A 25,574-nucleotide genomic window follows, 5' to 3' on the forward strand; every position below is an offset into this window, starting at 1 on the left:
GCATATTGTACAGGCGTAACGGACCTCTCGGAAATTGGGAGTGATTTGAGGTTAGTTGGGCTAGCAATTGAAGAAGCAAGGTCATGCCCCTGCCTGTCTTTTTCCATTCCACTCGCCACATAATTGTACCAACAAAACCTAACTGCATCATTTCCAGAGTTTGACTGCAAAAAGACTAGAGTGTTTTCTGAACCTGATATATATGTTCAGCTCATCACCTCCCGACAATGAACACACTGTCTTCCCACTCAAAGACAACATGTTAGTGAACTCAATGCAACTCACTGGCTATTTGTTTTCTTTATACAAATATACAGTGGGCTTTTCTGAGCTGTCTACAGGAGCTTGCTGTTTGCCATGTGTTTTTACTGCTTAAGGATCTTGTTACAAGAGGACAACATTAGTATGTTTGCATGCACACATCGCACACTCTGTCCTCTCACTGCAACTTCGTCAACAGACACTGCTCTTGGCCGCTTCTCCAAGATCGGTAAGATTCTATGCGCACACTCCACCTGTGAACCTCTACTTCACGTACACACACACATACACGCGCTGAGCAAACAAGACCTACCATTGACACACTCATACACATCACAGCACCGTCCCGGTGTTCCGTCACCACGGGAGATTAAGTGGGGCAGCGTGCCTGCTGAGCATTGTGGGAAGGTGCAGACACCAGGCAAACACTCACACCTGAGATTGACAAGAAAGCAAGACAGAGGAAAATGACAAAACAGGAAAATGTATAAAAAATATTTAAAAAAAATAAATAAAAAAAAACAAGCATGCCAATAACAATTCAGGAAACAATTCAGTCTGTATTGCCATTATAAGTAATTTTTTTGTCATTTCAACAAGCAACAGGCAAGCCTGAGTAAATAAGAACTCAAGGCAAACACATTGTTACAGCACAGCCAAGCATAATGGAGAGAAATGTTTAGTGAAGTACAGGATAGTAGTTCTGCCTATGAGAGCTGTGCTGAAGAGTAAAAGGTGTAAGAGTAATACAGTGTGTGTGTGTGTGTGTGTGTGTGTGTGTGTGTGTGTGTGTGTGTGTGTGTGTGTGTGTGTGTGTGTCTCACCTCGTAGGTAGTGTGCAACATCCGTCTGCTGTGAGCCTGACCTGTGTTTCGTAGCTGTCTGCTAAACACTGCATGGGCTGTACAGGAGGACATTCAACGGTGCTGCAGTCCACACTGAAAACTGCCCACACACAACCCATAATCACTAAACGCCTTAACAGAAAATTGTCAAATCCTTAGGCAGGATTGCAAACAATTTGCCTTTGATTTCACACTCAATGCAGCTCACTGCAGTTTAAACCAGAATACACAAAGGCACAAGGCTAAGTGCAGAAAGCAAAACAAACATCTTACACACACACAGGAACACACATGCACGCACGCACAAAAGGAAACAATTCTAGCGCCTGTCACTTTGTTTACTGCAGCTGCCAACAGGCGCTGACAAGAAAACAAACAGGGGCCAACTGTTTTATGTGCATGTATTCGGGTTGATACACTTTCCTTCATGTTTTACATCAGGGGTGGACAAATCAGTAGCCTACTCACACAAGTGGGTTTAACAAGCAGAAAAATACAAGCAACAACAAATCCCTACTCCTTTCGCAAAACAAAAGTGTCCATATTCAAACATAATGCGCTTGTGATTTGTGTCGTATTTAGTGGAAATCTGTCAGAAAATGTACTTCATATTCTGTGCATATACATGTACGTTACATATATCCTTTACTATTTAGTCACTTGACTGTGTCAACAGATGCTTTGGCCACAATATTATCTTTTCCTTGTGATGTCACTCCAGAGCTCAGTCCAAACAATGACCAGCGACTAACTCTATATCACAAGCACAAAATGTTATATTAGCAAACTTTGCCAGATGGCATCAATAATCATAATCTTTTTTGTTTCTCATAGCATGCACTAATAATGCACTTAACTATACTACCTAGGCAAAAGTGTTGAGACACCTGATACTTTTCCAGCCAGATGTAGTTCTTCCCCAAACTCTCATCTACATTTTCCCATCGATTGAACTTGGAAATCCAAACCTGTTTCAGCCACAGTGCACAAAGCCAGTTTCTTAAAAATATGGATTCCTTGGGTTAGAGTGAAAGATCTTGAGTGGCCTGCCATAAAACTGACCTCAACCCTACTAAACACCTTTGGGATCAATTGCTGCACGCAAGGTCTCACCATCCTACATCAATATCTTAGTAGACATCTAATGGCTGAATAAGCACAAATCTCCACAAGCACATCTTTAAGATCGGTCTTCTTTCCAAAAGAGTGGAGGTTATTATAACAGCAAATAGAGACTAAATGTGAAATGGGATGTTCAAAACCATATACCAATCTTATGGTCAGATGTCTACAAACCTTTGTCCATATAGTGTCTCTAACTAACACTACAAATATTAATATATGCAGATGTATATGCACAGGTTATTACTACGATCACCCTGAAAGAACAGTCTAAACCATGTGTATTTTTCTACGTTTTACATTCTTACCTGGTTTGCACTCATACAGGTCGCAGCACTCTCCAGGTTTGCCAGAGCTTTTCGATACGAGGATGTTGAGGTAACCAGGTTGGCAGACTTTCCTCAGACACCCAGCAGGACTGCACACACAGCGACTGGGCAGAGGGCAGCATTCTCCAGGTGGAGCATAACCTTCAATCAGTACTGAGTCTTCAGGACAACGGGGCGAGAACTGGACCTCACACCTGGCTTTAGAGCAGTCCGGCCTCTCCTCTGTAAAACCGACAGAGAGAGAGTGTAATTTGAGTCAGCCTGACACGGATGATTTAATCCCAATTTAAAAACAACATTGAGACCGCTGACCTCGGCTTATACTTGCGTTGGTAATTTGTGGGCATTCATATTTACATTTAGTCATTTGGTGGACATGCAGATGGACATGCAGTTATGATTATGTGAAGAAAACAAATACCAAAAAAGTGGAGGAGCCATAAAATTGCCTCCCCACTTGCCACTCTATATGATGCCTAATGATACTGTATTTTCCTGGGCAAAAAAAGGGGCCTGGGTCAAAATAGCAAATGTTAAATGTCTCAAATAAAAAATAATTGTTCAGAAAATTTGCATAAATTTTAACCGACCGAATGTGCCACCATTTATGTATTCTATTTTGCTGAAGTTATCCCCTTGGAGAAAAGCTACAAACAGGCAAATTTCATTTATATTGCCAAATATGCAAATATGAGATCATTAGAATGATTAAAATGTTTGATTTCAAATAATGAAACAAAAACCTGACGTCTAAGTGTACAAAATAGCAATTAGTCATCATATGGCTACATCATTAACAGCCTGATAAGTTCATAAATGAATCCAGAATTGATATTGTGATCAAACAATAATTTTTTGTTGTCAAGACTATTGCCATTTTGAGCACAAGTGTAAAAATGTGTAAATGTTCAAGAAGTAAAAAAAAAATACAATGCATTTTTCTGAATCTGCAAGGACTTTGAACTGAAAACACAGGGAATTACACTAGCCAATACAAGCAAAAGAGCGGTCTAGTAAAAAAAAAAAGAACATAAAGGTCTAAACACTGAAATATCAAGGTCCTACTATTACAATAAATGAACTCAAAAAACCTGAAATGACAAGTGAGTGCATTGCTCTGAACCAAGGTAATAATATTGGTATGTAGAACTCTTTGAGTACTGGAATGCAATAACTACATTCCTAAGGCTCAATACCAGTTCTCTCAAGCAAACTTAGTAGAAGATTCATATAAGACAACATTACAACATAGACCAGGTGAACAGAAGCATCCTGACAAAATAGCATGTGGAGACTAGCAAGTTCGTATAATCCAAAACACATCAAGTGTGAGAATTTGACTGATCTGATGGCTGATACAGTAGAAACACTAGCTGCTCACTATCCAGGCAAGCAGATGTACAGTGCGATATGGTGTGGTTACTAATTCAGAGCTATCCAGATCTTGACCCCTCAATATATCTCAGTATCATTTTTATTGTATAATGGTAGATAAGTCAGAGAAGCTTTTTAATGAAATAATTGCCATCTTCCTTGTTAAAAGTAAATGTTAAGTACTTGAAACTTGGTTTCAAGTGGATGCACCTGAGCAAACAGAACTTTCGAGGTTTTCAGTACGCAGTGGGAATGGGATCACACATGACTCAGATTGCTGTGCTGTACAAACCAGTAGAAATAAAAGTTTGTGTTTTTGAAATGGCAAACCCGATTGAGTCATTTGGCAATAAAAATAGTAACAAACTGTAGGTCCATGGGTAGCGTGATGATGCAGTGTGTTGCGTTTCCACCTCACGGTTACAGGGCTCCTGCTTCGATCCTGAGCTAATATAACAGTCTGTGCATGTTCTTCCCTATGTAAATGTGTTCAGAAAATGTAGGTAGGATGACTGACAATGCAGAATTGCCCCTAGGTGGAAATATGTTGTTGAATTCTCCCACCTTGTACCCAGTTTTGACAGGAATGGATTCACAGTGACTGACCTGCATAAAGCTAAACATGAATGAATTAATGCTTTTTTTTCTCTATGTACTGCACTGTGTTACACTGTGTATAAAGTTTTTCGTTTTCCGCTGGGTTCAAACTGCACCTATTTTATAAGCACATCTTATACATTGAGAGGAAATGCTTGTTCAAATTCAATCTAAATGGAGGATAAAGGGAAAAACAAATATCAGTGGGATAAGAGAAAACTCCAGACAGGATGATTTTTTTTTTCCTTAGGCCATGTTCTCACAAAGCAGCAGATCATTTTGTATCCATCATACATTCATACAAAAAAAAAATCTCTCTGAAGGAACTGGGAACACAAGGGTGTTGATGCTGAACAAATACAAATTTGCAAAACTTTCATCACTTGTTGTATTGCAACATCCATTCCAAACCTGTAATGATAGGTCCAAGTTCTGCTGTTTGTTTGATATAAACCATGCAGAAAGACAATAGCATCTAATGCATGAAATGCACCTATTATGTAGAGACAATGTGGCCCATTACTCTCTTTTCATGTATGTGGAGAGGAGAGTCCTTGGTGGAGCTGCTCCTCTCCTAAGCAAGAGAGGGTAATTACCGGCAATGAAGGGTAGCAAGAGAAAGAGAGTAGCATAATGCACGCGAATACACAATAAGAGTAGCGAAAAGACGGCTATTTAAAAAGCAGCTCCTATTTAAGTGCAGTGTTTAGGTATCATTACGTGAGTGCATGTGACAGCGGGGTTTTTTTTTTGTTTTTTTTGTTCTGGACGAGGAATCTGAGAAAATGACGATAGAATTATGACTTGAATTTGAAATGATTTAACGGGCAGAGAAACAGCATGCAGAGATGAAGAGTGGCGTGATTAAAAGTCGGAAAGAAAGAATGTGCAGCTTCATTAAAAGTGGCAGTACAAGCAAGCGAAATAAAGCAGCTAGCTTTTATTTTCTAGCACGGCGAGAAAATGAGACCTGCGTGCATTTAGCAAATGACAATTACAGCCTACTGGGGGGAGAAGCGTTGCTATAAAGTGCACCAAAGCAGGCAGAGAAGCCCAACACATGCATCATTTTGCACTCAGAGGTAAGCATTCAGAGGAGCTTTAGTGTTTAAAAGATGAATTCAGGAGGATGTTTGAAGTGGGTTTTTCGCCGAATAAAATGAGTGCCTATGTTGATGCTGTAAATCTGTCCTAAATCCTTCTTTCTCTATCTCCCTCTCACTCTATTTCTTTCTCTTTCTCTCTCGAACCTTCTAGTCCCCTTTTCCATCTGCTCTTTCTGCCTGCCAAAACCCATTATAATGTGCTCACAAGCTACACAAGACCATCAGTGGACAAATTCACTTTGCATGTTCCATTTATTGTTTATGTACCAGCTTGGACATACTTTTAATCAATTTGATCTATTTTCTCCCGAGTGCATGAACAGCAGATCCAGGCCACGGCAATGACCCGCAAGAGGCTCTCAACATTTCATAGCCACGTCTGCTCGTACTCCTGTTTACCAGGAAGGGATTGTGGGTAATGCCCTCAGCAAATTTCCCCCCGTTTATTTTGAGCAGAGTATAGGCTCAAAACAGCAGGAATATGGGAACCCTAATAAGCACACATTATGACACAGAAATGACTGTGCCCGGGTCGTTTTTTTTTTTTTTTTGGTGCTGGAAAGTCAGGGAGAATGAGCACTGTTAATGGAGGATTCGTGAAAACATCAGCAAAAAGAGAACGATAATGGTCCACTGTAGCAACTCAGCTCAGGAGGAAGGATTTATTTTTTTGAAAGCTTGTTTTTTTTCCCCCCAACATTTTTTCTCTTTTTTTGGTAATGGCCAATGTTTGCCACCATCATCCCTGGGATCTGGGAGCAGCTGGAGGGACACGCGTTAAGCCGGGAGAAAGGAACCTGCTACTATGCGCAGTAATGAAGTCCAGGCAGACCTGGCACTACTGCTGCACAACACATAAATAGATCTGGCACTTCTGCTTTAATACATAACATCTGAGCTGCATATTAAATATATTCGCTAAAGTTTTTAAACACTGGAAAATCCAGGCAGTCCTTGAATGCATCATATACAATTCAATGCAAACATTAACAGAGACTCACTTTAGCAAAGAATGTTTAGTCTTGCACAAAAAGTTATTTGATATTCCAGTGTATCCGTGCACACTGAATAATAAATAAAGTGAAGTGGAAAGGAAACAACAATTGAAAGACCCTCATGATCTAAACATACATTTTTTTTTCTGCCATTCAACAAGCTGTATTTGTATTTGAAGCTATTAAAGAGGGATTATTTTAAGGTCTTATTTCAGATTATGACATGAACTTCTATTCTGTCTTATGTCAATCAAACCGAATAGGTGAGAAGAAACAAAAACAAACAAGATAGAGCCATAAGTTTTTTTTCTCTAATTGATTTACATTGAAAACAATAATAACCGGTGCAGATTATAAAAAAAAAAAAATTCGCTGAAATAAAAAAATGAAACACAACCCAATGCAAATTACTCTGAACTGAATAATAACTACAAGTAGGCTGCATTTTTTTTTTTTTTTGCTCTTCCACTATTGAGCAACACGGTAAGAAAAATCATGCTGGCTGCTGTGAAACATGACTCCTAAGCGTGAGAATTGCTCAGAGCCAAGCTGCTGTAATGAAATGGCTCTCTTCTCCTATTCCCCGCCTCGTATTTCAGCCAGCTGTGGACGCGCCATGCAGACGGAGGCAGCGGAGGGTATCCATGGAGAGGAATGGGATTAAAATGAGCTGGGCATTGATACGATCCTCCATTGACTCATTAACAACCATGCTTAATCTAGTCTGTCAGAAAGAACATGCTGCAGCCCAACACACACAAACACGCACATTACATCCAAACAAAAGGCTCTATGGGGCCTCGGATGAATTACAACACTACAGACATTTACGGTAAAAGCGCAGGCATTCACTAAACTTTCTAGAGGGCAAAATTCTCCAGTGACCAATCACTACCTGTTTACAACACAGTGAAGCCAGATTTATCGAGTCACTCTTAACACTTTATGGAAAACAACTGCCTTAATATATCTGACTTGGCTTTGTGGTGCAAAATTGGTACAAATGAGTACCATACACAGTTAAGACTCCATTACATGATTATTTCCCTATATTTCCATAAAATTTTTTAATGAAATCCGCATTTACCATAAATTGTCGTTCCATAATGCATAAAAAAACATGAGGAAAACTACACTGACAATCAAAAGAAATACGATGTTTGCACGATAAAACAACCGTCCTTGCATGACATTACACCGCTATATTACACGATATCCAGTGACATTTATTCTGATTATATATTACATTTCCAAATCTATCGAAAATCTATCGACCTTTACACATTTTTTTAAAGGAGCTTTGCGATTTTTAAATAGGAGGATGCTGGTAGGAGTTGTTCTTGTTGCTCTCCCATAAAACAAGGGTCGATCTGCATATGAATCAGGAATGATTAACAAACGTATTTGGAATTTTCCAATATTTACCGGGTCTCAGTAGTTGTCTTGCTTTTAATATATATAAACATATACACACACACGCATGCACACACAAACGCACACACGCACACACACACACACACACACACACACACACACACACACACACACACACACACACACACACACAAATGATTGATAGAAAATATCCTTCGGTTTTCAGCCAAAAGAAAAAAAAAGAGAACACATTTTGTTCTTTAAAGATTAAATTGGCCTAATGGATCGAACACATTACAAATGGTGGTGATAAACAAAAATTGATTAAAATATGCTTTCTTTAGACCAGTCTGGTTTCTCCTATGCCACTGCAAATGCTCAAAATCAACAGTAAAAATGTTGGCCATGTGGACATTAGCCTGCCAATCTGTAAAAGGATTATAACATACTGTTATAACAACAGCATTCTGTTACTGTAATTTTTTTTTTTTTTGAAAAAGAAAACTTGCAAGCAGTCAGAGGAAAAAAAATCACAGAAACCTAGTTAAGACTAAGAAGTCCTTCATACTATGTAGGATTAGCAAGATTTTAAAGGTTTTCTTTCAGACTTCTAGTCACTAAGGCAACCTTTTCCTTTTCCACTTGTTTCTCTGGTAACCAAGATGGAGAGTTCTTGCTCATCCTTCAAGTGCAAGCTCCTACAATGGCTCCTCCAAATGGCTTTTGTCCAGCTGAGAGCCTGGAGCATGAGTTTAGTAAAAATGGCCTAGAGAGAGATCCGTACTGAACACAGATTCATTAGCCAATGATGGACTGTCCCTTCATAGCTCATTCAAATACACATCCATAGCATAGGAACCGCAGTAACGTCTGCATTATCAATACATCAGAGACAATGTTCTATTGCATGCATCTAGATTTTAAATGTAGGCTAAAGTATTATACTTTACAATTGTTATGAATACATAGACATTGCAGCCACTAAATATGGTGCTTTTCCAACAAAGGTGCCCAATTTTGCTAAATGATTTTATTAATCATGAATAAATACCACATGAAAACCAGTCCACATTTTTTGTTAATTTATTTTTATGTTCCTATTAGAATGTGAAACATTGCTTATGTAATTAGGTTAAGCATTTCTAGTGTCTTTTTTCATTTGGCTTTCGCACTGCTTGATAATTGCATGTATATTGCGAATGAAAAAACGAAATCTAGTACTATTACTAATTCCACTTTTACTACTACAGCTACTACTACAACTTCTACACTTCACCTTCTTCTACTACTACTACTACTACTACAACTACTTCTACTACTACTTCTAATAATAATAATATTAATAATAATGATAATACATTGCGATAACCAACAATCTGTAGGGTTATAGCATCTTTCAAATCACCCAAATGATACCCCTACCGTACAACAAAAATAAAAATACTGTTCACGTTTAACGAGAGTAGTTAACTTTAATTATTAATAGAGTATACCAATTTTAGTACATCAAATCTTAAAGTACATTGTACTTAGTGTTCCTAAGAAGTAGCTACTCAAACCTGCCTCCTATGTATGATAATAACCAAAAGCTTTGCACACAGCCTTAAAAACATGTATGAGTTAGAGCTGCTTGAGGAAAGTAAACTCCTAAATGAAAGGCGCAAAGATTTTATGCCCACAATTTTGGTTGTGGTCAGTTAGTGGTAGCTCACTGGTTAAGATGTTGCAGTTCTGAGCAGAGGATTGTGAGCTTAAATCCCAGCACCACCAAGCTGCCATTGCTTGGCCCCTCTACATGACCCTTAACCCTCAGCTGCTCAGTTGTATAAATGAGATAATTGCAGTTTGCCCTGGATAAATGTGTCTGCCAAATGCTGTAAATGTACAATGTCAGGAATTACCATTGAGATGCACCGTTGCCATTTATATCTAGAATTGTACACAAATATTTCACTATAAATAATCCTTGACAAGCATTATGACTTTGTATCATTCCACCCACCATATTCTTTATTGAGGACACAAGGTCACAGCATACCTACTGGGCATTCAAAAAATGCATTTGGGTTCCCTGTGGAGGTTTAAAAAAATCTCTTTAATAAAACAGACAAAGAACTAGACTACATCAAAACCAAACAGAATGCTGCTTTTTATATGAACAGATAAACAGGAATGAAAGAGAATCTCTGGGAAAAACATAAAGAGAATGGAGGAAGCACTAGAACCACCACCACCTGCTTAAGAGGGTCATGCATCTACCACAAAACCACCTTCATCCATTTTCCTCACTGCCACACTAGTGCAATTCTGTTCAGACTAACTTTATTGTGCCTGCACAACAGAAGCATGTATATCTGCCACCATTAAGCGCTCATTAGCTCTATCAGTAGCTCGCTTAGTAGAGAAGTGTTTTATTAGCCGGGAGGGAGTTTGAGTTTTGTTTAGTAAAGACCACTCTACATTGCCATTAGTGAAGGAATGAAGCCTTAAACATCAAAAGAAAGAATCTGACTAAATGAAGATACATATACAATTTCATGACAACCCAAGGGCATACAAGATGATTCATTAAATATAAACAGAATCAGTATAAATGTTTCAATTTCAAGGAATGTTATTAGCAGATCACCATCTTGTAACTGACAGCTGCTTGTGAGGTGATTATTCGATTTGACGGAGAGACTGACAGAGTGTGTTTTCTTTCCCCACATAAAGCCTGTCAGTAGAATATATTTAAAGATGAGGTAAAAGGATCCACATAATAAATAAACAATACAGATCATATTAAAAAGATTATATAACATGACTACAAAACAACCATGGGACCAGCGGCCCTGTAGAGATGCCGATTGTGAAGGGAACGCTCTATGATGCACTGATAGTCTTGCATATCTTTATAGTGGCAGTGTAGCCTGCAGGTAAAGCTACAGCTTCATCTCATCAGGTTAACACTGTCATTCGAGCGACGGCTGAGCGACTGCCTGCATGACAAGCCACACATTCTCACAAGAGAATGTGTGTGTAAGAAAGAAAAGAGAAGTAAAAAAAAAAAAAAAAGCTGAAGGAAGGATGAAATATGAAAAGCGTAAACCGTGCTGAGAGGTGAAAGCTTAGGGAAGTGCAAAAGAAAATAGAAATGGACAGATGAAACACAGGAGTGAAAGTGAAAAAGAAAAAAAAATAGCAACAAAGTAAGGTGAACAAGTGAGGCAGAGAGAGAGTGCTAATCGCTGATCCGTAGCCAGGAAGGTTGAGAATCGATGTGGTTTGGGCTCACAGTGAGACACATGAATAATGCGACTCCATTCTCATTTCTGTGTTTTGGAGATCTGCATGTGGAGAAATGCTCAAACATACACTGCATTATTTGAATATTTATTTGCTTTGATTCGCAGCAGCCGTAGCAAATACAGACTCATTTTAATCCTGTGATTCAAGATACCAGTGTGTTTGTGTGTACTGTATGTGTATTGGTGTTTGTGTGTGTGTGTGTGTGTGTGTGTGTGTGTGTGTGTGTGTGTGTGTGTGTGTGTGTGTGTGTGTGTGTGTGTAAAAGCAGGCTGTAACTTTGTGTGTGTGAGAGAGAGAGAGAGAGCTGTCTAACTAATTAAAAGCTAGCTTAAAAACGACAAGGAATTAAAAGTTGCTCTGTCTGCCCAGAATGCTAGTAGCACACAGCCCTGGTGTGATAAAAAAGTTTACTCAATCTCTAGAGAATCACAAATCTTTTGGGCTAAAAGTATTGAGCTAGCTGCTAATTCTGGCTGGTGAGCTAAAATTAGAGAGAAGAAAACCCTGCCAAAAAAATAAAAGCTTATTCCAGCTAGGTCAAGCTAGTAAAACCCAACTAACTTCTGATAATGCTACATTATAGGGAGAGAAATATGTGGACAGTTTGAAACATCCCATTTCAGAAACCACTGAGTGATATTGAGTTGTTTCTCCTTGGCTGTTATAACATCCTCTAACCTTCTGAAAAGACTTTGCTCTCGATTTTTGAGCATGGCTCTGGAGATTTGTGACTATTCACTACAAGAGCACATGAGATTAAGCACTGATGTCCAGCAAGGTGTTCAGCGGGGTTGAGGTCAGGGATTTGTGCAGACCACTTTTCACCCCAATGCTGGTAACTTTTATAAGCTGGCTTTGTGCACAGGGGGTTGGTCTTTTAGTTTCAGTGACAGGAAAATTTTATACTACAATTTTTTTATTGAACTGAATTGAATTTTTAGGTCAATCCACATTTACAGCAACACATAAATTTTTTTTTTAATATTTTTATTTTTTAACAGTCTAATGTACCGTATAAAATTTCCACTGTCGATCTGCTACTTTGACTGAATATGCTATTAACACGTTGCACAAGCCTACAAAGTTGCTTGGGAGCTCTATATTTTGTCAGCTTTTTTTTCTCTCATGCCTCAATATTTAACCAAAAAGCTTTAAACTAATACAATTTGTCATTTGGTTCAGACACAGTGTAAAAAATAACCCCCCACCCCCAGAACATAAACGGAAACAAGCGGCCTGTCAAACCAAGCGCCCCGCACCTTCCCACTTCACCAGTCTGCCATCTTTGTCTGATTTGAAGCCAGGAAGAACCCTGGTGTTTGTGGGTGCATGGTACAAATGAGATTCTTGCACCCACATGCTGACTCTCAGCCTAACAAATAAACATAAGCACAATAACACAGCCAGAGAATGAGCTCATGAAGAAGCAACCCTTGCTTTAGAACGCAGCATGAGTGATCCACCCCTGAGCTGTTATACACAGTTACACACGCTGAAGCACTTCTGTTGTTCGTCGTAGAGACGTGTTATTGCCTATTTTCAGTTTTCCCCTCACTGTGTGCCTTTTGCAAATAATGGAACATTTGCTATGAACAGGAAAATCCATGCCAAGTTGCCAGGGCCATACATCAACTTATTTCTGTCAATAACCTAGGGAAAAAAGAGAAAGAAAACAATCGAGCAAAATCAGAGAGAGTTATGGTTCAACAATTCTGCTGAGCTAAAAACCGCATGCACGTCTACCAGGTTGGAGGATTTCTGACAGCTTTGTAAAGGGATGAATTGAAGACAATATAAACTACATGGTCCCAAACGTCTCTCTGTATGGAGGAAATGAACACTTTATTAACAACACATCCGCAATATGGATGGCGTCATGTCTCCCGTGTAAAGAGGTGGTCAGTATGCGAAATTTCTTTGGAGACCTCCCACGAATATAGGCAACAAGCAGATATGACTTATCACACGCCAATATTAAAATAAACCGCTATTCTTGAATGCAGCGCCAACGCAAGCCATGCAGGTTCTCTATTAATGTTGTTTTTATATTCTTATAAGTCTGTGATATATAAAAAATGGAGCGTGCAACACTCCTGTAATCCTCCATCTTGTATTTTCTGAAGAGTTCATGTCGTGCCATATCGGTTTTTAATCGGTCACACGTCTTGCACGTTATGCGGGTAATTTCTTCGCATTGAGTCTCCATTTCAGGTCTTCAGCATTTGCTTGTTAATGAACGGAAATCTATAGAATGAAAAGTGTAGTTAGACCACCCCTTTATGCCTGTAAGTTGAATGTGCTTATTTAAATGCTTTGTGCTGTTTTTTTTCTGGTACACCATCTTTTGTTGAAGGCAAGTTTTAAAGGCTATTAGGAAAAAATAAAATGTATTCATATTTTCCCTTATGCATGGAGACATTTGGGACAACAGCACCTAACAGTCTGTCAACCTCTATCTGCCCTCACCATTTGTAACATGAACTTTCATTGTCTTTCATGCTTCGGGTTTATTTACTGTGTGTGTGTGTGTGTGTGTGTGTGTGTGTGTGTGTGTGTGTGTGTGTGTGTGTGTGTGTGTGTGTGTGTGTGTGTGTGTGTGTAAGGGTGGGGCTCATCAGGAGTCAGAAGGATTAGAGTGCTGCTGTCTTATTAAAAACCCTCAGTTTCAGGGGGGAAATGTGCCATGTGCCAGTCTTCACCTATAGCAAAAACGAATGCTGGATTAGTCCGGATGTGCAGTGAGTAAGTTCATCATCAAGCCAAAAACCATCTTTCACCAAGTTCTCAAAGTTCCTCTCGTCAGAGAACAGATAAAAAAAAACTGCCGTATTTCCTCACAAAAAGAAAAAAAAGAATTTGATTTGATTTTTACACTCCCTGAAACACAGCAGAAAGTAACAATTTGACACCAAACGCCAGAGATAATGTGCTTCATCGTTTTGTCTATTTTAGATTTCACTGTGCATCACAGCTTGTCTTTATATACACCACAGATATTCCTGGCCTTTGCTGCTTTAAACGTGCACTTATTCATCTATCACAACTGGAGGGTCAGCGCAACACCTACAAGGCGATGGAAATCTCAGCATTATAGATGTTGTTTGGTTTTCAGCCCGAATAAACTTGGCTGCATGATGAATGACTGAAGATGAAAACACAAGGTGCAGTGATTTTGTCACTAAAAACTGTAAACACATCCTTCTCCACTGGGTTTCTCATAAATGCTCTTTCAGAGCTATTTTGCCGACTTTTTTGTCTCTCTCTTTTGCTCTCTCTGTCTCTTTTTCATTGTATCTCGCCATGGGGTCGTTAGATAGATTAGGATTAGAGCTCTCCCAGCGGAAACGCTGTTACCGGGGCCCGTTTGAACATCTCTCCTGCTGCTGAGCCTTGGAAAAAGTGGCCATTCTCACACACCTACGCATCCCTCTGTCAGACAGACAGACAAACAAGGAGGTAGGGAGGGAGGGGAAAAAGGAAAAGCAGGAATTTTTTCTGAGTGACTCGGTCCTCAGCTATGCACTCCACCCACACAGGCTGAAAATGGCTAGATTTTGAGTGTTTAGGCCAGGCTAACACCCACCTACTCTCGCTGTCTCATATCCTCCTAACCAGCCTGTGTGCATATCTGGTAAGCTTTGAGGACAAGCCTTCCAGAAGGAAAAAAAAAACTGAAAGAACGTGAGCGTGAGAGAGGGAGAGAGGGAGAGGTGTAGCCGTCTCAGCCGAAATAAGCTGGTGTACGATGAGTGCTTCAGATGGAATGGCAAATGAAAGTGCTCGTCCAAGCGAACGAAATAAATAACAAGGATGTGGTCCAGATGAAATTGCCACCCAGTGTGGAGAAATGACTTGAAAGATTAGTGTGTTTCTAACATGAAAAACAGGCTGGGGCGATGAGAGGAAACGAAAAAGAAGCTCAGGCATAATGACTTCATCTCCATGCTCCATGCTTCCCTAAGGAAGGCCCATAAACGAAATATGAATAATGACTCGGCTTGCGCTTCATTTTTACTTCGAGAGGAAAATTTCAGTTTCATCTCGGAAGTTGACATTTAATCCTTGTCGTAGCGTTGCGCTTTTTTCTTAGCGATATTGCTAAATAAAATTAGCTAAACAAACGAACGTCAAACTGATGTGATATGGTTCATTAAAAAAAACTGCTGTCTTAGACATCTTTATCCCCGGATAATTAGCGAAGAATACGTGTAGCGCGATTCAATAATGCATTTGATGAGGCATTTGGCTACTTCAAATGCTGTTTAGAGTTTTGATGATTATCACAAAACACTGAATGCAAGTATTTAAAGATGTGTTGTGACGTGAGCCTGCAAAATTCCAATCTGCCACTAATCTTGAACAATCTGTCCTTGTGGACTTTCTCTCTTTCGCAGCCTTGGGCTCTCCTCCCTCACGCTCTGTCCGTTTTTCAGGCTGTCCTTGAGGCACTGGAGGAGCACGACATTCCACTGTAAAGTTGCGCTTCCTGCATTCCTGCCATAGCATAGTCATTCAGGCAGAACCCCACACAGCATGGGTCCGCAAATTATTTCCCAACATGTGTTCTACAGGGTTATTAATAAGCATGTCAGTAGAGAGTTGTATGCAGGACATCCATGGGGGAGGTTGTAAAAGGCCTTAAAAGGTCTTACATGGAACGGAAACAAACATGATCTAAACAGACTGTGTCTGTGTGTCTGTGTGTGTGTGTGTGTGTGTGTGTGTGTGTATATGTGATGGTCCAAACTCTCTGGCAATAAGTAGACAAATGAGGTTAATTCATGAGCCTTGCCCTGTGAAGCTTATAATGTCATACAGCACATGAGCTTATTTCATCGAAACAAATTTGTGTGTAATTCTGTCATAGTGTGACCATAGTTGATTGTTAGATTTTGTCTCTCCACAGGTCAGGAAATACAAATGTAACAGCTGCCCTTCTTTACAACATCATTACATCAGCACCGAGACTTGTGAGTCAGAATATCCAGAATGTTTTTTTTTTTGCTCATTTTATTATGCTCATACATTGGTCCTGCAGGTCAGTTAAAAAGGTGTGTGGAACTTGCTTTGGGAACGCCAAAAACTCCCAGCATCCACATGAACAGCAGCTGCAAACGAGGCATGGCCTCAAGCGCTGCCTGGAAAATGCTAAGTACAGCAGTGAGTTATTACATCCTATTCAGAGAGATTTTTACTGCTGACATTATTAAAATCTGGGATCTATGGAAAAGCCTGAATTTCTTATTCATTCATCAAAAGCTTTGGCGAGTTGGCCACTATATACATATATACAACACACCCCCCCCCCCCCCCACACACACACACACCCCTCTGTCAACTGATTCCCCATTACCAAATCTTTCATCTGCGTTGTCGCATTCATCCACATACATACAGTACACACACACACACACACACACACACACACACACACACACACACATAATATACATTCAACAATCAACCTTGCTGCATAAAAAACACTGCACTCTGCAGGAATTAATCATATGAATAAAAACGCAGCAGAAGGCTTGACGGAGATTGAACATCTGATTGCCAGCATATTACCTGCCCAACAACACAACAAAAAAAGTCTCTTCCTCTCATCTTGTCTTGTTCTTTTTGTCCTTGTCTCTTTCTCTCTAGTTTGACATTTCTAATATCAGGCTTTCTAATTTAATTAGTTTAGAAAAAAAACACGCATAAATGTCTCTCCTAACTTCAACACAAACTGCTTCAGCAATTCTAATCTATTAAAAACAACTTTTTCAACATCTCAAATTCCGTCACTGAACATCAAATCGATATTCAGTACCTTCCCACGGTTGGGTTGTTTACAAGTGTTTTGCTATCTGTGATCTTCAGGCTTTATTAACCCCCTTAAACACCCAGGAGTTTTTTGTGAGTTCAGGCCTACATTTATCTGAGTCATGATGAAATACATTTCCTGATAGTTACACTAGAGTGACTGAATAATTCATAGTAGATATTGAGTACTGTGCTTTGAAATGAATAACTGAATAATAAGTTAGGAGTTGAAAGGGTTAAAGGTTTTATGGGTTCCATCCTCAGTGATGACTCAAAATACCTCTAGGTGATATATGATCAGCTAACTTGGTCTGAACGGAGCTTTTTAGAATTACTGGCAAGGGGGAAAAAACACACAAACAAAGTTCTTACATACCTGTGTAATATTTAATGCTCTGCTACACCTAAATCAAACCTAAAAAAGCAGAATGGACTATTTTGTTCCAACTCCCCCATCTCCACAGTGCCCTCCAGCAATTCTGATAGATCCATGCTGTACCCTTTGTGTATGCCAGAGAATTCACCAGGTTGCAGTGAATCAGTCATAGCCATTAGACAGATGTAAGAGGATATCACTTCAAAAAGCCCTACAGTTGTGGTGAGACCATTCATGAGACAAGCACGTAACCTCGCCCCTGAGAGTATTCAATACCTCATCAAGGTGATAAAATTTTGTGGTCGTGTCTGAGCAACAGCAATATCTGCTGCGCTATGAAGCCGATCGCAAGTCTCACAGAAACTTGCTCGCAGCGATCTTGAACAAAATACCAGATGCGAGAGTTAATAAGTATATATATATATCTTCATAAACCATTAATCTGTGGTATGCACACTTTTATTAATCTCTTCTCACAGTATCTCTCTTTTCATGACAAGCTGTGTCACAAAGCCTTAAAATCCCCATCTCAGCACACTCAGGGTGTGGGATCAGGAAATGATTTATCCAAAAGAATGTTAGTGAACGACAGATAACTGCATCTGACCAGCCCACTGTCTTTCATAAGGTTGTGGATCTAACAGTGGAAGCTCTCTCCTCTTTGTCACGACTCAATTATCTCAAAGTCCGCTGTATTCACAGTAGTGCTCGATGTTACACACAAAACCTTAATACTTGCCAAAGTCTGTATTTAGCAATTGAATCAACTCTCGGACCTATCAAAGTTTATTTAATATGGTTTTTAATCATTTCAGAATAAGTATGTCTTTATATACTGTATATATATATATATATATATATATATATATATATATATATATATATATATATATATATATATATATATATTTTTTTTTTTTTACATTTAACCAAATCTATCACGTGTTTCCCTGAAGACTCCACAAAGGTAAATTCTGATAAATACAATGTCTTTACTACACCGTATAACAAATGAAAATGCGGATAGTTGAATTTACAGTTTATACGTCATCCCATTTGCTCATGTCTGCACTCACTTCCATGCATCTTAAATAGGGGTCTGAAGTCTTACACTGGAACATGAGCAGAGGCTTTTTAATTTCAAACCTTACATGTGAATTTAACATTTTAGTGCGATGCCTTGACTGTGGTTTAACATGCATTAAGCTTGAGTGCTGCTTCACTGAGAAATATCCAAGAAGAAAAATGATACTGCCATCAAATGACACGAGCGCAGAAACTGATCATTAGTGTACAGCGTGTTGAGGAGTAATACATACACGTACAGAGGAATGGATTGGATGAGGGTCGCTCTTAGATGGTCCTTTTTTCCTCTCTTTAACTGCCTTATTTTCTCTCACAGAATTACAATAATACAAAAATGTTGTGACCAATAACATGTAATTGCTGCAATTTTCGATTATTGCAAGAGTCACTGAGGGACAAAGACAGGAAGAGGTTTTTTACAAAGCATATCTGTACATACTGTATATGCAATATAAAACAGGCCCACATTTGAACACATGCGTATTGTGCACACTATGGTAGCAAAGCTGATCGACTGCATCATCTCCAGTAATCTTCAGTATTCAAATCTGCAGCAGCTTCCTTTTGTCAAAAGCATTTTTGTCAAGAGCAAATCGGTCACTCGTGACGACAGAGCGCACCGCGTGTGGGAATTCTTTTTTGCTTCTGCCAGTGGCCACATTCTTCTTTAATGTCTTATATTCTGCAAATGTTCTTCCTGTTTACAGAAATCCCTCTCTATAGTCAAGCATATCGAATAAAGGTAGGCAGATGTTGTACCAAGTCAGAGGCTTTATTTGTGTTAGCAGAAGTGTCTGGGAAGGCAGAAACCTCGCTAGTGTTTAAGATTTTCAAGAGACTTTTATCCGTTCAACTAAGTGTGCATTATAAACAGGGGTTTTCCCAAAGGGTACAGCTTATTTGGAGCCAATTGGCAAGTTGCTGCAACCACCTGAGCTGATGGGAAGTTGTGTGGGATGACTGCAGCCAGCTGTTTCATTAACATGAGCATGATGATCATGTCGTATCAGGTATTAATGATGCATGTAGGAGTGTGGTTCTTGGAGTGGTGGAACTTGTTGGTGAACAGAATCACTAAACAAAACAGAGCAGGGGATCACCTGAAGTGGAGGACTGAAACTCATGTAGGTTCATATAAGATGTTTAACCAAATGAAGAGCAACAAAACAACCTGAAAGCACAAGACCCTTGGTATCCAAGCAATGCCCATTGGTGTTGGCTTACCATATTCAACTATTCAGGCTTAATCTAACCTGGCTAATCCCTTCTTGCACTTCCACTATCTTTGTACATGTAAAACAGAACAGAAAATGTATTGCATAATAATTGCACATCTGCTATCAGTTTATGGAAGGTACAGTCTTTATTTTAAGCAAATCACTACTTGCTGAACCATTATGCCATCCCAATACATTATCACCATTTCCCAATTATTGTGCACCATCATACCAGTATATCCTCACTTTCATAATCCCAGTCTGAGCTACCGTTTGCACTTCCAGTTCCCATCACAGAAGCTCTTAACCTTCACTACCACATTGCTCCATTCAAATGAATAAACCAAGCAAACGACTGCACAAAGGGCTGCATTTTTTCCTCCTTTTTTTTTTATTATTATTATTATTTTTTTCGCTTTTAGAGTTGGTGTTGCAGATGGGCAGGTGATGGATGCAGGCATGTGGAGCAGCACAAAGATACCATGCAACCACCAAAACCCACTGGTCTTAGCACGCAGAGATCAAAGAACAGCGACATGAGAGAGAGCTGGAGCTTACAAAAAGATAAGCACCATTATAGCAGATCTATCTATTACAAATCTTTACCCAGCCACCCCCCAACTTGAAACCACTAACTCTCACCCCAACCCCCACCAACTAGTTTCTTCAGAGTTAGGGTCTTCTAAAATGTTGTGTGTGATACCCAGTGGTGTGAGATGGTGAAAGTCAACTTGTCTCTGAACCGTGCTCATATTCTTGCATAAACTTAGTTACAATAAGTACTTAAAAAAAAATAATTAAATGATTAAGTAAGGCAGCTTGGGGTCTTTGTAATTATTCTAATATGGTTATACAATAAAATTTGAAGAGTAAGTTGAACCACTCATTGCCCATTTTCGTTCTCAACATGATCAATTCCATGTAACATAAAAGAACATAAAATTACCATTTGACCCTTTTAATACATTTCCCCATTTTATGTGGATGAATGAAAAAACAAAATAGTTGACTTTTGCCTTGCCTTAGAATAATGGTTAAGCATAAGATGAAAGAGAATTTGTATAAAAAAAATCACAAGAAATTCACAGCAAAAAGTCTCTCTTGGCTGTTTAGTTTTCTTCTGTTAACATAAGCCTAATATGAATGACTTGATTCAGCAGTTTCTGTCTCGGCTTGATGGTGTAAAACTCTTTATAGACAGAACAATATATTCATTGCCATCTGGCATTTTCTGCTTGTATGTCTGTCAATCTTGGTAAGTCAATATTGCTCAGCTTTTTGATCATCACTTCATCAAACAATACAAACAGCTGTCCTGAAATACAGAACAAAAAAAAAGAGGCAAGCACAGCTTCGCTTAGGGTATAGATCTGGAAGGTGCAGTGGAGCATTAGTCTTTGAGATGAGAATGCTTCAGTCCCTGGAAGGAACTTAAATTCACTGTGCCGGTCAATCACTTCCTTGCTGGGTTCTGTTAGCCGAGCACACATTCTTATGTAATAATAGGATGGATTTTCGTCAGTGAAGTGGATCACTTTCCACTCTCTTTTCCACATCTCCAATCTCCCAATATTTTTGACCCAGTACTTGGCCTTGCTGCCATTCATCTTAAGGTACAAATATCTGAGCTCTCAAGACAAGAAACAAGAGGCCTGCTTGAATTCTATAAGAATAGTGTTTTTGTCTGTGTCATTCTCTAACAAATCGAAAAAGAAACAGAGAAAGTGCAGCTATAAAATGAGAAAGCACAAGTCTAAGAGAAGGAAAGAGCAAACAAGATGAAAGCATGAGAGCGGAGGGAGGAAGGGAGGGAGGGAGGGAGAGAGAGAGAGAGAGAGAGAGAGAGAGAGAGAGAGAGAGAGAGAGAGAGAGAGAGAGAGAGAGAGAGAGAGAGAAAGATGAAGCTAGCTTTGAAAAAGAAAAGACTGGATAGAAGAGCTCTGCTATGCCAAACATTCCAGGCGATAAGTCCAAACACGCTCTCCTAGCGAAAACTGCAACAAATATTCAGTTACGTAAGGCATGTAACCATTAGCCATCAACAAGATTGCGTTTCTGCAAAAATCCGGGGAAGAAAAATTATTATGATCGCCATGCGTTGAGACACGCTACACATGTAACACTGAAGCCCATAAAGTCTCCCACTCCTCTAACTTTCAGGAACAATTTGAATGAAAAAAAATTATTGAATTCAAATATAGGTATACTTTCAGATACAGTTCATTTTAGCAGACACTTGTAACACTTTACCCAAATTTCCACCCAAGCGATGTCATATGCAAATGTATGGGCTGTAGTCAATTTGCACCTTCACTGAAACTCCACTTCCTGCCTCAGAATCAGAGGTTCTGTGTTCTTCTAAAACATCTTACTTCCTCCTCGCATAAATAAGCATTCATGAACAAACGCATACACACACTTATGATTGTCTCTTGTTCTCTTCCTGAAATGAAATTTTGTTATGATGAAACAAGCATCCTTACTCTCTCACAACCCTCACTTGTTGCACAACTGCCAGTCAAAATACTACATGACCCTCCGGGGTCCTCTACAGTTAACGGACAATAAGCTCTTGTTTTTGCACATTTCTTCTTCTCATTTTTTTTCTCTCAGTGTTGTTGGCCTTAAAACTTTTTGGAGAACAAAAATGCTTCAGCATTGGTCTTCAAACCCCAGCAATTGCTGATGCTCAAGTTTATGCTTGATAAAAGCATGAATGTTCTTTCATCAAAACAAATGCAAGCAGCCGTATTTACGTACCAAGTAAACATAGTAAGCTAGCCTTCCCACCACTCTGGTGGGTTGATAAAAGAAGAGTTGCTGACAGCACTTGACAGTAGCAGTTCACAGTTTTCCTATTCCTTCATCAATTTGGCTTAGGAGAGGTCACCACAAAAAAAAAAAGTGAAAAAGAGAAAAAGGCAAAGTCAACCTAGTGAAAGTATTGTCAATGTTAAATGCCAGCTCCACTATGAGGTGTAGCTAAATGGGATCGACAAGGTAAGAGTGAATCACAGAGCCTCTTCTGCTTTTTCTTTGTAGACAGCGAGACATCTGATTTTTTGCAAGTGACAAAACAATAATGGCCAACAAATAGTATACAAACCTCTAATCTCTTCTGCAGAGTGAGTCATGCAGAGAACCCATTTGTGCATAAAAAGCAGAATCGATGATGTCAGTCATAGAAAACATTTCCTGTAGTCATGACAGTTTCTTTTAGGGATGTTGAACCCTTAAATTGACACTTAGTGTTCACATATGCAAGTGAGAACATAGCAAGCACACTTGGGTACAGATCAAAGCAAGCAAACTCTTAAGCAGGTCGACTGCAGTGAAGAAGAAGAAGAAGAAGAAGAAGAAGAAGAAGAAGAAGAAGAAGAAGAAGAAGAGGCTGAATGACCTGGCTGCAGGATTTAAGACGAAAATCTTGTGTTGTGAACCATAACATAACAAGAAACAAGTCCCCTCCATGCAAGTCCCCTCCAGTGTGCTAAAGTGCATTATCCTGCTAAAAAAAAGGCCACCGCTATAAGGAAACGTCATCGCCATGGAGGGGGGTTAATTAATCTGCAATGGTGAAATATTTCAGAGTAACATCCACATGCTTGACCCAAGGTCTACAAGCTGAACATATGCTCAGAGCATCATAGTTCCTTTGCCAGCTGATGCATCCACCTTCTTCACTGGACCAGTCCTAATGCTCACATACCCATTGAAGGTGCTTTCAGGCAGTGAACAGGGTTTCTGACTTGTCTGTGGCCACACAGCCCCATACACAACAAGCTGCAATTCACTGTGTGCTTTGTCACCTTTCTATCATTCACTTTTTCAGCAATTTATGCTACTATTCTGTGGCATTGGACACAATGTCTTCACTTTCCACACATGTGAATTAGCCTTGTGCGCCTATGACACTGTTGCTTGGTTCATCTTAACCAGGAATGTCCCTTCTCTTTCTCTGATGCTTATGCCTTCACATTTTTTCCTGCCTCCAAAAAATGTGATTGTTCTTTTGCTGCCTAATGTATCCCACTGCTTGTCAGGTGCCATTGTAATTACTTAATCAATGTTATTATTATTATATTATAATGTTTTCCATTTTTATTACTTTTTTTTATTTTGGTACACTATTAGTTTCTTTGTTAGATTTTTTTATTTTTATTTTATTAATGTTCAACTAAAATGTAAACTAGTTGTTTACATAATTAACTAATTGTTTATGTTTAACTAATTGCTCACTCAATGTCCTCCAGTGTTTTTTTTTTTTGCTGATTTCTGCATGCACTTCCCTTTTTCCATTGACCGATTTAACCAATAAATGTAGAGTTTTAGGATTGTGCTTGCAGCTTTACAGGCACCCCAAGGCACCATTATATTTCTTTTTGGTTCATTTATTTATGTACAGTGTAAAACTGAAAATTCAATTCTGGTTCGATTTCGACTCAAGAAATAGACTAATAGGCACTGTATGAGCACCCTCAGTGCGGAGACAACTTAGAGGATGATTTCAAAAGGCAAACACTGAGATTCTTATAGACACTGAAAGTTAATCTTATATGCTATGACTTGTCGTACAGCAAAGTACAAAGTCCACTGATCCGAATACTAAAACATTCTCATATTCATACAGAAAGCTCTGATTAAATGCTGTGGAAACAGCATTGCAATTAAGAAACAAACACAGAGGGCAGGACCATTTTCATAAAAGCTTTTCTATTATCTTTTACACACAAAAGACTTTCACACTTAGGACAAAAGACTGACACCCTCCAGTGTTCCCGAGAGTGATTCATCTTTATCAGTGCACTGTACCACACCTACAGTCATCTTCTACACCCTCACCAAGGAATTCCTGAATGTCAAATATCTGCCTAGCAAACAAACAAAACACCTTCTCTTCCCCCCAAAAATATATAAGCACACTTGTCGTTTCATGTTTCCAATCATTTTGGTCAAAATGTCTCCACTTCTTGGTAATCTCTGGACAGAAAGTAGAAGCTGAGGGGAAACAAGCTTATCATTCATCTCAGTAGCAATCACAGAGAAGAAGGAAAGCGAATAAAAGAAAGTGACAAAATGACTTTCTGTAAAGGAGGCAATTGTAAAGGCAATCACGGGTTTAAATGTCAACCTTTCGACTGCTTTTTAAAGTAAACTCTGTCTATTTTTCTGTATCAAGGTGTACCCTATAGCCATCCTCTGCTAAACATTAGCTGTTGTGTAGCACTGTGGCTGCTATGACAGTTAGGCTGAATTTAGCATCTAGAACATATATCAGCTTGTGTACAAAAGGATCATTTTAGTAAACATCTGTGCCAAATGCCCTTCAGATATCTGATCCAAAACGTGAGGATATCCACAGAGAAGATCAAATTGAACAATAGAAGTGAATGCTACTGTAGTCGTTCTCTGGCCATGACACTACTCAGAAACATAGGAATAATGTAAGTCCAAAAAGAACTGTGATGTTCCACATAACTTGGGCAAAGATGCAAAGAATTGGCTTTGTTACTGGGGAAATTTGAACAGTTTAAGAGCTTTCATATTAGTATAGTAAAAATGGTATGAGGACATCCCTAGAAGATACAGCATGATAAGCAAGATGGCTGCTGCACTATACTGCATTAATGTGGTACATTAATTAGGCATTTAAAAAATAAATAAATAAATAAATAAATAAATAAATAAATAAATAAATAAATAAATAAATAAATAAATAACGTGCAAGGTCAGTATGTGAAGCAATGCAGTTTGCAGTTTATCTCATTGGTAGGACATAAGAAATATTTTCTC

At 39.0% G+C, this 25,574-nt stretch overlaps 1 protein-coding gene across 2 annotated transcripts in view; it reads right to left on the minus strand.

Annotated features, from left to right (window-relative positions):
- The window catches only part of crim1 (cysteine rich transmembrane BMP regulator 1 (chordin-like)), a 334,519-nt gene that overhangs the window by 38,792 nt on the left and 270,153 nt on the right, over window positions 1–25,574 (minus strand). For both annotated transcript variants that reach the window (XM_083543623.1, XM_083543624.1), the window contains 3 exons: window positions 2,537–2,779; window positions 1,086–1,206; window positions 575–696 (listed from right to left, as the gene is read on the minus strand). In XM_083543623.1, the coding sequence (XP_083399749.1) occupies window positions 575–696; window positions 1,086–1,206; window positions 2,537–2,779 (486 nt within the window). The remainder of the gene's footprint in view (window positions 1–574; window positions 697–1,085; window positions 1,207–2,536; window positions 2,780–25,574) is intronic.

Source organism: Silurus aristotelis (genome assembly GCF_946808225.1).
Source record: "Silurus aristotelis genome assembly, chromosome: 6".
Classification (NCBI taxonomy): domain Eukaryota; kingdom Metazoa; phylum Chordata; class Actinopteri; order Siluriformes; family Siluridae; genus Silurus; species Silurus aristotelis.